Source organism: Sceloporus occidentalis, unplaced genomic scaffold, assembly GCF_023333645.1.
Source record: "Sceloporus occidentalis isolate IW3139 unplaced genomic scaffold, rSceOcc1.0.p SCAF_1, whole genome shotgun sequence".
In the NCBI taxonomy this organism is placed as follows: Eukaryota; Metazoa; Chordata; class Lepidosauria; order Squamata; family Phrynosomatidae; genus Sceloporus; species Sceloporus occidentalis.
This window is the reverse complement of record NW_028316981.1, coordinates 196,491,507-196,505,422: the sequence shown is the minus strand read 5'-3', so window position 1 is coordinate 196,505,422 and position 13,916 is coordinate 196,491,507. Positions and strand designations below refer to the sequence as shown.

The 13,916-nt window shown below is 41.2% G+C and overlaps 1 protein-coding gene across 1 annotated transcript in view; it reads left to right on the top strand.

The window, feature by feature from the left end:
- The window catches only part of LOC149323182 (SUN domain-containing protein 3-like), a 149,749-nt gene extending 136,380 nt beyond the window's left edge, over positions 1-13,369 (top strand). Inside the window, exons 8-14 of the mRNA XM_089537399.1 lie at positions 1,479-1,519; positions 2,458-2,617; positions 4,564-4,648; positions 7,895-8,010; positions 9,914-10,081; positions 10,635-10,724; positions 13,195-13,369. Coding sequence (XP_089393525.1) covers positions 1,479-1,519; positions 2,458-2,617; positions 4,564-4,648; positions 7,895-8,010; positions 9,914-10,081; positions 10,635-10,724; positions 13,195-13,332 — 798 coding nt within the window. The 3' untranslated portion in view covers positions 13,333-13,369. The remainder of the gene's footprint in view (positions 1-1,478; positions 1,520-2,457; positions 2,618-4,563; positions 4,649-7,894; positions 8,011-9,913; positions 10,082-10,634; positions 10,725-13,194) is intronic.
- Positions 13,370-13,916: the final 547 nt, after the last annotated feature.

Below are 13,916 nucleotides of genomic sequence, written 5' to 3'. Positions count from 1 at the left end.
TACAGAGAGAGGCCATTTCATCAGACAGAGCCTATAATTTGCCATTGGCCATATCGTTGATCCCTTTAGTAAGATGCAAGGTGGCAGCATGATTACACCTTAAAAGCATGGATACACTAGTCCTACAGTGGCTTAGGCCAGGTGTGGGCATGTTCTAGAAACATGAGGGCCTACCACCCAATTTTCAGCAGCTCTGGAAGTCATCACCGTGGCTGCCATTTTAGCTGATAAGCCATGTTGCATCACTTCCAGTCAATTTAGCTGATAAGCCATGTTGCATCACTTCCAGTCAATAACCTGTATCAAATATTTCAGGTTATGGTGTTGTTTTGAGAGGATGGACAGCATTTTATGTGTTTTACAGCTGGGTTTTTTGGCTAGGGAAAAAAATCCAAGAGGGTTTAGGTTGATTTTTAAAAAGCATTATGGGGGGCAGAGGTCATTGGGGTCTCAAAGGCTCTACTAGATACCCCTAAGGGCTGCATGTTGCCTATAGGCTGCATGATTCCCACCCCTGCCTTAGGTCTAAATCACTTGTTAGTCTAACCTCAAGTATACTCACTGAATCAATGGAAACTTGGTAAAGCAACTCTTGAATAAACTGTATGGACTCAGTGGATCCACTCTAGTTGTGATTTAGGCCTAGTATATTCCTACTTCCATGTCAGTGGACTATGAAACCCAATTTCCAGGTCCAGTCTTCAAGGGCACTATTTAAAATGCTGAGCTTTATCATCCAAATATGCTCAGCACCTAGGATAGCTCCTTTAAAGTTAACTTGAAGGCTGTACAGACAGCCCCAAAGGGATAGCATGCAACCACTCCTTTTATAGCTAGCCAGATCAGGGCCGCAGCAACTGCACACTGTGGCCCCGATCTGGCCTTTGTGGGGCGCAAAAAGGAACCGCAAAAAGTGGCTTCTTTTTGTGCCCTGCAAAGGGCACAACAGCCATGACACCACAGCTTTATGGCATTCCTTCGGTGCTTCATATGAATGCAGCACCGGAGGAGCGCCGTGACATCTTGCACCATGCGCGCGATGTCATGCCGCCTTGTGGCAAAGCTGGGACATGCGTCATATAGACACAATGCACTGACTCCACCCCCAATCCAGCCTTTAAGGCCGGTGTGCACAGAGCCATAGTAGCAACCAGTCACTATTGCAGCACAACACTCCCACCATGCTTGGCATCAAGAATAGCTGTGCCGTATGCGCTCCTAACTTTCCACTCTCTTCCCCCACCCCCACTACCTTGTTCTGGGAAAAAGACAAGCAAATTCAAAACCAGGTCAACCAAGGACTTAATCACACGGGGCAAATTGGGGGTTTAAACAGGCATCTTCCAGGGACATGCCCCAAATGACACCAATACAATTGTAAGCAACAATCCTGCCTCAAGAAATGAGAATCACTTGCCTTTAAAAGCTCACACATCTTGTTAATGTTGAGGTCTTTCTGCTTATTTTTCCTCCAATAGGAGTTGGCAAAAGTGTATGAGGATGAGCTGAAATCACTATGGTAAGAGGATTTTAAAGCCACTGCCTTTCTTAAACCCATCTATCATTAGGCTAGGTATTACATCTTTCTGGGGAGAAAACAGACTCTGCATTCATACTGCAGAAACTAGGTTAAATGAGGCATAAAGCCTTACTGAAAGCTTACTTCTGGGAGCAGAAAACTACATGTTCCATTTGTGGGTACCACATGTTTAAGCCTGCAGTCCTCTGCCCACTGATTTGGGAATAACTCTAAGAAGATATGTGTGATGTTGTGCTAGAAGGCACACCTGACACTGTCATACTAGGAATTTTGAACTATTTGATTTATCTTTATCTTTATGTTTAAAATCAGCTCTTTGGCTGATCATCAGAAGGACGAGCCAGCCATAAAGGGGAATACACAGTTTCTCCAATTAATAATTCCTTCTCCAGTGGGATTTCCTCATAGACATATGCTCCAGCAACCAAGGTCAAACTATACATTTATCATCTTATTCAGAAGAGGTGCTCCCTAATGTGATGAAAGAGTTCCATAGCACATGATTGCCCATAGCTATGTAACTTGCATTTACAGGGCTGGCATTTCTGATTGGACATTAGAAGATAAACATAAGCTCAATTTGCAAATCCTATCACCGAATCATATATCAGTGAGAAAATCCTGATCTGAAGTGGAGAAACATGTTAACTGCAGGAGATACACCTTACTTTTCAGAGGTTGTGGAAAATCTGATGCTATGTCACTGAACAGTCTTTCACCACTTGAGAGAACATCTTTCTGAAAACTGTGGTAAATGGAATTTAGCTTTCTAATTGGGACTTCTGAGTTTGGATCTGAAGAAGCCATAACCCACAAACATTTGCAGAATTTTTCTTGTATGACAGTGGCACGGTAGGTTGGAGAATGGAGTCCTGCCAAACAAGTGATCTCTAATGCTTCCCTTTCCTCTTTCCAAGGAAGTCTCAAAAGGCCCTTGAAGAACAATTCCAGGAAATGGAATATCTTAAACACCAGACAGAACACCTTCGTGCTGAAATCACAAGGATCAATGAAAGCCTCATAGATTCTGTAAAGCAAATCCTCAGAGAAAGTGACATCCCAGGGGAGAAGAAAGACGTAGGAAACTGCACTTTGTTAATTTCTATTTTATACAATGCCATACCACCTATGCTGCTGTCATAACCTGCCAATGTTTTAAAACCTAAAAGACATTGATCCAGCTTTCTTCCCATGCCCTAACATAATGTCCCTGAAATAAGTGTTTTAAGTTTGTATTAATTTTTATTTCATTATTTATATGCTGCCTTTCTCCTGGATTAAGACCTAAAGAGGCTTGCTGAAAAATAAACTTTTTTTAAAAAAAATACAATTTTAAAACACCATTAAAATCATCAAACTAAAATAGCATGTTAGAAACAGCATGACATCATTAAAAAGCATACAAAGATTTTTTTAAAAAAGAAAGCACTTTCCCATAAGGAGCCTCCTTGCCAGCAATTACTCATTAAAAGCCTTCTGCCAGGGAAGGAGAGCAGAGTTTTTGAAAGCCACTTGCTTAAATACCCTAAAAACACCATAAACTTAAGCAGTGTCAGCCCTGGTTAGTACTTGGCTGGGAGACCACTCATGAATACCAAGTGTGTGGCACTGAATATTCTTTGCCTAACAAAATCCTCTGAAATTCATGGGGTCGCCATATGTTAACCAGCAAATGGAAAACACACACATTCTGATTAACATGGGCTGAATCTGCATTCCAGAAATAATCCAGTTTGACACTGCTTTAACTGTCATGGACCCATCCTATGGAATCTTGAGATTTCTGGTTTGCTGAGGCACCCAAGCTCTCTGACTGAGCCATGGCAGCTAAAGCAGTGTCAAGCTGCATTATTTCTGCAGTACAGATGCAGCCAAAGTCACTGTGTTCCTGGGTGTTACTTCTTTAACAGAAAATTTGTACTAGAGGTACTGTGGAAATAAAATGGAAAGATGTTAGGGAGTAAATTCCTGTATCACACACACAGAGAGAGAGCAGCTCAACATGTTTCAAAACTAACATTATGCACATGTAAAATGAAGGAACCTGGTCAGGTAAGCCTGAATAAAAAATGGTTTTGACTTTCTAAAGACCACTTGAGTGCTTTTTCCAAAACATACCCAGGGATGACATTTTCTTTCACCAGTCTTCACTTTTCTTATGATTTCAGTTTTTGCAGCCAGACTTATAGATCTATGCTTCTTTAACATGGTGGGTGGATCTAATAAGGCCGGCTTATCTGCTTTCCTCTTTTCTCCTGTGTTGCTGTCAATGCATGCTCAGTTAAGGATTTTGGAGGCAGCTGCTGTTTACCTTGTCTATGATAGGCTGGCACAAATGGTTACAGTAGGAATGGATAGAGTAGAACCCTGTTTTTTCCTCATCTCACTCTTCACTGCATTGTTTACTACAGACATGCTGCTGCATCCCAATGCCTCACCATCCTCCCAATGCAGATGCTGCTAAAAACAGTTTCCAGAGGACAAGGAGGAAACGGGGGCTGAGTGGACACAAAAAGACTTTGTAAAAATGGAGCTTCTTTGTCAGACACTATGGCCCCATACAGATAGGCCAAAATAAAGCAGCTTCGGGTCACTTTGGAGGTATGCTGTTTAAATGATGCATGCATCCTAAGAGTCCAGAAGCTGTACCAAAGGACTGGAGCGTGGCCCAAAGCAGCTTTATTTTGGCCTGTCTGTATGGGGCCCTTGTTATCTGAAGTGTGCCTGCATCTTAAATTTATGAAGCCTTATACATACTTAGGGTCTCTTAACAGTTCATGGATAACTTCAAAACTGTGCTGACTGATTCCTGAATAATGCATTCTTGCTTAAGAAGCTCTTTTTCTGAAACAGATCAATGCCTAGCACACTTTGCAAGAATCACAGCAACCAGTAGGTACTAGGCAGGAATGCTTCCTGAAGTTCTTAGACCATTCATAATTCATGTTGTAGAATGCATGCCATTGATATCTACAATAACCATGCCTTTCAACTAACCTGATGGTTCCTCCACTTCTTACCAGGAAGTGCTTGAGATGATTAATAAAACATTTAAGAAGCTTTATGAAGATCATGTACAAATGGCTGACTGGGCTCAAAAAACAATAGGTAATAGCAAACTATCATCTGTTTGTATACTTTGCCTAAATTATGTACGTCTTTCTTTCTTTCTTTCTTTCTTTCTTTCTTTCTTTCTTTCTTTCTTTCTTTGCAGCTTATCAAACCCAGTAAGGTGGCTATCCCGAGCATGCACTTTGAACAAAGTTGGAAAATGTGTGGCTCTCCAAATATTGCTGAACCACACTTCCCTTTATTCCTCACAATTGGCTACAAACGCTAAAGGTGATGGGAGATGCAGTGTGACAATATTTGGAGGGGAAATGACATTCTATTGAAATCCATGGAATTTGCTTCGGAGCAAACATCTAGGGCTATGTTGGAAGTGATTTCAAGTGGCTCAAAACATACTGACACTGTACATTACTTGTCTAAGCACAATTGGTTCTCCATATCCACAAATTCTTTATCCAGAGATTCAGTGATCCACGGTTTGAAAATATTTTTTAAAATTATAAATTCCAAAAAGCAAACTTTGATGTTGCCCGTTTATATAAGGGACACCATTTTACTACACCATTGTATTTAGTGTCACTTGAGCATCCACAGATTTTGGTATCCAAGGTGGGTCTTGGAAGCAAACCTCAGCGGATACCAAGGACCCACTATATGTTATAAAGTATACACAGGGTTGCCTCATAAATGCTGACCTAGAGGCTAGAAGAGAGGAGCTGCCAAAGAAAATTGGTAAAGGGGAGAAGGGTTCCTCTGCTTGCCAGCTTTTGCTCTTTTTAGCTTTTTCTTCTGCTATGAGACCTTGAGACTAGAAGGAAGCCAAGATAGAAAGAAAATTGGTCTTGGGAAATTGGCAGGAAGAATTAGTGCATCCACATTGCCTAAGCAAAATCATTTTATGTCAATTTAACAACCCCTTCTGATGGAATCTTAGGATTTCTGGTTTGGTGAGGTATTTGGGCTTGTTTAATGTACTCCCCTAAAGCACAGCACTAGAGTTCTCTGGATTTACTTCATGAAACTACAAATCCCAGGGGTCAGTAAAGTGAAGCTGTGACATTTAAAGTGGTATCAAAGAACCAAATAACTGTATACATACACTTGAATGGAAACTACAAATCCCCGGATTCCATCTCATGAAGCCATGACAGTTAAATTGGTATCAAAGAGCTATAACTGTACACTTTCAGGTTAAAAGTTAGGCATCCTCTCCTCATACCAGACAGTTTTTTCTCTATCAGTAACCTGACATTAGTGTTCCTATATAGCCTTATTCACCTTTTTTTTTTTTTTTGCAAAGCATGTTAAATCAATACACCAAACAAGGGGATGTACTAGTTCACCCACCTTCATTCTGTTGCTCCCCTCATGAGGAGATGGCAGCAAGTCTGAACAAGAGAGCTTACTCTGCACATGTAGCCACACTGTAGAATTAAAGTAGTTTGATACCACTTTAATTGCCATGATTCTATCCTACAGAATCCTGGGATTTGTAGTTTGGTGTGGTATTCAGCCTCTTCTGTCAGTGAGCTCTGGTGCCTCACCAAACTACAAATCCCAGGATTCTATAGGATGTAGCCATGACAGTTAAAGTGGCTTTAATTTGGCAGTGTGGCTACATCCTAAATCTCCATGTGAGTGAGAAATTCGTTTTTATAGGGACCAAATCAGTTGGAAAGCACTCAGGAACAGGGGAAATGCTCCTTTTCAGATTTGCCACTCTCAACCTGAACAGAGCTTTTATTGAACTTGGGGTTGGAACATGATTTTGTTTAGGTAATGTTTAGTTCAGCAACCAATAGGACCCCTTTTAAAAGGGAAATAAGACCAAGGTAGCCATAGGAAAGGAGAAAACCAAAGAAGACAACAAGGGAGTTTTCTTCTGGACCTTAAAATACTCATTTTTGTTTGAAAGCACTTCCAGCAGCTCTTTACCTCAAGGGGTGAGAATCATGCAGCCCTCCAGATCTTGTTGGACTGCACATTCCAGCAGCCCTAACCAGCAGAATCAATAGTGAATAATGATGGACGTTGCAATCTACCTACCGTACCTCTGGAGAGTTGCATGATCGCCATGCCTGATCAGTTAGTCTTTGAAATACCAGTGGTGAGGGATCCTCACTTAAAGACCTCTAGTATGAAAAAAGGTATAGTGTTGTGAGTTAGACCTGTTGAATGCACAGTTAAGAACATTCTTTACCAAAGAACTTCACCTAGTGGAGCTGAAAACAGATAGCACATGTCTGTTGATAAGAACCAACACAGCTGTCTCTATTTGAGAACTTTGCTTGGCAAGTGTGGCTTTGGGGACTGTTAGTATATATACTTTCACTTCAAATGTATACTGGCAGGGGTTGTAAAGGGCAGTAAAATTAGACTTGAAGATTTGCACTGAATGTGCAGAGTTCCAGTGGCTGGGACCATGTTTTGGAGAATTACGGATCCCTAACCACAGCCATGGTGTAATACTTTGAGTATTAGACTAGGGTCTAATCTGCACTGCAGAAATAATCCAGTCTGACACTGCTTTAACTACCATGACTCCATACTATGGAATTGTGGGATATGTAGTTTGTTGTGGCACCAGAGCTCTCTGACAGAGAAGGCTTAAGTATCTCACAAAACTTTTTTAAAATCCCAGAGGATTCCATAGCATTAAAGCATAGCAATCAAGATGATGTCAAACTGCATTATTTCTACAGTGCAGATTAGACCTAGGACTCTTGAAGACTTGAATCCTTGGTCAGCCAAAGAGATCCACTGCGATGATCATGGGCAAAACATACTCTGTCAGCCTAAGAGGAAGGCAGTAACAAACCACCTCTGAATAAATCTTGCCAAGAAAACCCTAGGATAGATTTGCCTACATCAGAGCTGACTTGAAAGCACATAGCAACAACAAATCACATATATGACAAGGAGTTAAGTGAGTGAAGAGCTTAGAAAGGTTACCTTTTTGGACAACCCAGTATTCCCTAGCTAGGATAGCTAGCTTTTCCAAGCTCTGTGTGAGTGCTGAAGTGATGTTTATTAACAGGTCACTCCCCACCTTTGCCTTCAGGAGAAAGAAACTGCTTTCTTTTGTGACTTCATTTTTCAACAAAAAACTTTCTGAGAAGCTGATTTAACATGGACAGTGGTAGATAGAATTAACAGGGACAGCAGTATGGATAGTGATCAGTAGAACTGATGCAAAATTTCTGTATGCCTTGCCAGTCAATGGAGTTGGCACCTGCGTTTAATTTCTTTCTTTCTTTCTTTTTATAAAAAATAAAACTGTAGGAGCCACTATTGATCAAAGGAGGACGTCAAGGACTTACGAACCTGAGAATGTGCAGGACTGTTGGTTTAAGTCATTTTTCATATCAGCAGCCAACCCCCCTGATACTATTCTACAGGTATTGTATGCTATAGAAAGAAGTTCAGAACAATATTTTGGAACAATAAATATATGTGATCATGCCAGTTTTCATAGGTGGCACTGCAAGGTGACACAGTTGGACAAGAACCCCACTCAGTGAATGTTTCTACTTTATCCCATTTCCTTCTGCTGACACTGTAAAAGGAAGGAGGGATGGCTCAAGACATTTTGCCATTCTGAGGCAAAGGACAAGCTGGTCTCTCTCCTCCCTCCACCACAATTCTAAAGAAACCGAGAGGCATTATGTTTACTCTTACTTCAAAAGTGGCACAGGGTTAGTTTTAGAAATGGAGGACATGCTGTGCAAATACCTCCATTTTATCCAAGAGGGGAATGGGCAGGTTCTGGAGGAATAGCAAGGGAGCTTCCTGCTTCCTCCTTCTTTGGGATGAATGGGTCTTAAGAGAAAAGAAACAAAGCACCTGTGTGTCCAACACATACACACACAAAGAAAGGCAGGGGCTAGTCTTAAGATCAGTTAAAATAATAAGTGGATTACTTTTCACAGAGTTGCCATACTGTGCATCTCTTAAAGTTTTAGGCCAAATATCTGGCTCCTTCTGTCAGGAACAAAAGATAGACTTTCCCAAAATAATGAGGATGCCAAATAAAATCACAGCAAGCATGACATAGTGGATTGAGAGTTGGACTATGACTCTTGAGACCAGGGTTCAGTTAGCTGCTCAGCCAGAAAACCCACTCAGTGATCTTGGGCAAATCACATGCTCTCAGTCTCAGAGGAAGGCAATGGCAAACCTCTTCTGAACAGAACGATATAACCATGTTAGTCTGTAGAATCAGTACATAGAGAGATCTTGTAGGGTACCTAAAAGAAAGAAATTGGCAGCATGAGCTTTCATAGGCTTCAGTCTACTTCCTCAGATGATCATGCCAAGAAAACCTCATAATAGGGTCACCTTAGGGTTGCCATAAATTGGAAATGACTTGAAGGCACACAACAACAACAACAACAACAACAACAACAACAACAAAGTGGAGTGAAGAAAACTCATTTTTGCCAGTGGCGTATTAAACCGTACTGGCAAGTCAGAAAGACTGAAGCCAGAACTTAACACCTCCTTCTCTAAAAAAAGACTCTCTCCTCCTCCTCATTGTTACTACATGGACATATTGAAGAAAAAAAGAGATTTCCAAACATCCCCCTTTGTTTTGTTTTGTTTGATTCAGGGGTAGGGGTAGCAGAGGAAGAGTAACCTAGACCTCGCCACAAAGATTTGTAGGCTTACACTTGCTTGAGAGTCATTCAGTGTAAATACGGGCAAACGTTTAGCGATCATTTACTTTCATATGTATCACCAAATGAGTAGAGAGTTATTTTTTGTCCTATCAAGCCACTTTGGGTCCTGTACAAGAGGAAAGGTAGGATTCAAAATAAAACAACACAAAAATCAAGCCTTGAAGAATATTTTGTCACTCTTCTAAAGTATATCCCTTCAGAAATCTGGGGAAACACCAGAGCTTAATAAAGCTACTGTTTGGAGAAAAATTCCATCGCTATGGCCATGCTAGCTAGAGGATTCTGGGAGGTGCAGTCCAAAAAAAGGACCTTTCTTAACCCAAGGGAAGTTGGAGGCCCCAATAATAATGGGGCAGTGAATTCACTGCCAGTTTTAGTTCAAACCAAATCTTTAAAGGAACTGTGCAAAATGCTGAAGCCTGTCACTCCAAACAGATCAGCTTGGATGGCTCCTTTAAAAAAAAGAGATTAAAATTCAGAGCAGATTCACCACCAGTGTCCACTGTCACGCTCTGAGAATCACCAGTGGACATGTGTACTCACTCACAGAAGTCAATTTACTTATAGTGAATGCTTTTTGTGCAGCCATATTTTATTCACTTTAGTTGCTTCCCATTTCTAGCCAGATGTTTATCCAGGAAATTGTTGGGCGTTCCATGGATCTCAGGGACAAGTGGCCATAAAACTGCCTGAAAGAATCCATCCAAAAGCTGTCACAGTTCAACACATCTCCGTCGCAGTCTCACCTCTCAATGATGTCACCAGTGCGCCAAAGGATTTCTCAGTTTATGTGAGTGTTGACCTCTAACTTAGCATTTATCTACTCCTCTCAAGAAGACCCAGAGATCTCTAATTCAGAGGAGGAGGAGATTTGCTTGGCACGTCTTCTTCTGGCAGGCTAGAATACAATCCATTGCTTAAAAGAGACTGGCACAGGCCATGCTGTCAGCCAGCCTTGAACTGGGATTCTTCTTGCCCTGTGGAAATCCTGCTGGGTGGAGTTAGAAAGGGTAGTAATGTCCTCCCAAGCCTAGACATGCCAGGTGAGCCATTGTTTTCCCTCAGCTGCTTCCCACCAGGCTTTATCTGGACAATCTCCAGATTTTGGCCTCCCTTCCTTGGTTCTCAGTAGGTTTCTCTACCATCTTGTCTTCTTCCTAGACCCACTCTCTTGTTTCCCTGCTAGACCATGCCTGCTGTCAATTTTGTCTGCTTCTGGACTGACCTCTTGAGTTATCATGGTAAAGCATTGCTCCCCGAGCTGCTCTTAAGCATGCTGAGGCAGATCATAGAAATCTTCATGATCTGCCACTGATTTCTGCCATTTCTCTTTTCAATTCCAGGGGATAGATGCTGAAACCGATGAAGAAACACTGTTAGGAACATTCATGTATGATATAAAGAAGGAAACCATTCAGACGTTCCAGCTTCAGGTAACCTGAAAATGGGAGCAGTGGAGAAGTAAGGTTGAAGAAGCCCAGGGTAGCAATGGAATGGCCTGAAAGGGGTGTTAAAACACAGTTTGTCAGTACACATTACTCCCTTACCTGCTCCGTGTTAGTCCTGGGGCCTTTTCACACTACACAAATACAGCACTAATTCCACTCTAACTGATATGGTTGTATCTGGTGGAATCCAGGGATCTGTAGTTTGATGAGATGTTAGAGCTTTTTAGCCAAGAATTCTAAATACTTCTCCCTAAAATACAAACCCCAGGATTCCATATGATAAAGCCATAAGAGTTAAAGTGGAACTGTGGGACTATAGATATATAGTGTGAAAATGTTCCTGTTGTCATTTAATATTGATTGTGCCACTACTTAAGCAGAAATGAGTAATTTGCAGACTGCAGATAATGCTAGACTACAACTCCCATCATCCTGGATAATTGCCTACATTGGTACCCCATCCCTGGATTGCAGAAATAGCCAATTCCACAGGGCTGCAGAATATTTCCTGATCTTTATGGGGATCCCTTATGGATCCTGGAATATTTACAGATCTTGCAACTTTAATAATACTGAGGCCCTGTTGTACAATAAGATATTTTTAAATTTTCCAACCTCAAACTTGTTCTCCCAGACCTCCCATACTAATGGAAAGCATCATCTTCTTGAAGCCCTGTGGACACAAGAACAGCTGGTGGCATCCATATCTGCTCAAATGTTTCATTCTGGACTTAAGAGAGCAATCCTACTTAGGGGATATGTTTCCTCTTGAATAATGTATTTAAAATATCCTGTCTTTTAAAACCAATTAAATGGTTTTGACTCTATGGCCCAGTACAGACTGCTGGAAAGCAGCAGTCTGGGGGCGATTTCAGGGGTCGTGATTGCGGAGCGACCACATGGTCCTTAGCCCTACCACGCAGCACCAGCGCCATCATGGCGCAGCCCTGTCCACATGATGATGCAAGCGCAGCACAACATCCGCATGTTGCAGCGCCATGCTTGTGTCATCGAAGTAAGACAGTGTGCCAGTGGCGCACTCATGGCATCCGCTGCGCCCACCAAAAAGAACCCACTTTTAGCTCAGCAGCAAAAACAGGCACCTCCAGCCCACCTTTTCGGAGTGGTCTGTCAAGCCCCAAAAGATATCTTTAATTGTCTTTAAAGTACTATTATGAATATTTTTGATTGATGTTCTGACATGTTTTTAATCTGTACCGCTTTTAGTAATTTGTAAACACCTTGAGTCTCAGTACTGGGGGAAAAGTGGGGGCATAAATCAACATAATCTTCATCATTATCACCATCACTACTACCATCATACCTGGAGTGGATTCTCCACCCTATTGACATGGAACTACCAGCTGCCACTGTGCAGTGTTTTAGAAAGATCACCTCACTGTCTACGATATTATCAGTGGTGTTATGTTACTGTACTCTACTAACTGTACTATCCAAGGGATAACAGAAGGGGTCCCAGGGAACTAGTGAGCAATTCTCATGTCTACTTCAAGTAGAGAGGCAAGGAGACGCCCTGTGATAATCTTATACATCAAAGTTTTTCTTCATGCCAACAGCAAAGAGTTTTATCTTGAGTAATCAAAATGCCACTAGCGTTTCTGCACTCACTGCCCCTGAAGCAGCATCTTGTAGGATGCTCCTAAATGTGTTTAAGTCTGGTGACAGGAATGGGCACCAGAGGAAATACCATATTGAATAGGTGCTTTATATTACCTTGATTGATTTGGGATGGATCTTGTAAAACTAGTAGTGGTCAGAATGGAGACTGTCCACTCCAAAATGTGACTGTATAGGAAAATGGATGCTTTGATTCAAAATATCAGTTTGCTATAATATTTAACATATTGCTAGAGATTAAGGTCTCTAGTAATATGTCAAATATTATTGGAAACTGATGCCAGAAATATTTGTGATTTTTTTTTTTCTGCTCCAGATGCAAATACTGTTCCAAATTTGGATTCCAAACAGGCAGTGGACTTTCAGTATGATTGTTTAATGATTAACATTTTATTCATTTCCTGGGTGGGGAGGAGGCAGCAAATGTAACTTGATCAACAAAACTGCTCATGTACAGCATATTGGTGATTTCATCAATTTTTTAAATAGCTAATAGTGTTTATGAATTTAAACTGAGAGAATCAGCTGTAATTGTGAATGATACTATGTCTGACAAAGGAGAATGATTTAGACCAGACTTATTAAAACAAGATTAACTTGGCTTTCCTGTGGATAAGAATCCTAAACATGCAATATCTATACATGGGGATGCTGGAAATACTTTGAGAAATAAAGGGATAGGAACTGGACATTCCTGCCTAAATGTGATATTTGTTTCAGCAGTTCAAAATCATGAGTGCAATACTCATGAAGAATAGGAAAGTGGTGTCGGCCTCAATTTAATTTGGTCTCTCTCCCCCTCCTCTCTCCATTTCAGAATGAAGCTAGGAAACCATTTCTATATATAAAATTTGAAGTGCAGAGTAACTGGGGCAATATGAAATTCACCTGCATTTATCGAGTCAGAGTGCATGGGAAGATGACTGAATATCTGATCCCTTCAGGGGAAGTCTAAGGGTGCAAATGCAATCAATGCATCATACTGGCAAACTGACCTTAGTTGCCTGGATTTTTTTGATTCTGACTATAGAAATAAACTGGTTTCAAAAAAACGTGAAAGGGATCTGGGAGTCTTATTAGACCACAAGCTGAACATGAGTCAACAGTGTGATTCAGCATCTGAAAAAGCCAATGTGATTCTAGGCTGCATCAGTGGAAGTATAGTGTCTAGATTAAGGGAAGTAAAAGTGCCACTCTATTCTGCTTTGGTCAGGCCCCACCTGGAATATTGTGTCCAGTTCTGGGCACCACAGTTAAAAAAGGATGTTGAGAAACTGGAGCTTGTCCAGAGGAGGCAGCCAAAATGGTGACGGGTCTGGAAACCATGCCCCATGAAGAGAGTCTTAGGGAACTGGATATGTTTAGCCTGAAGAAGAGATGGTTAAGAGATGATATGATAGCCCTGTTTAAGTATCTGAGGTGGTATCATATTGAGGATGGAGCAAGTTTGTTTTCTGACTGAATACTTCACCAATCTACAAATCCCAGAATTTCACAGGATAGAATCATGGCAGTTAAAGTGATGCCAAACTGCTTCAG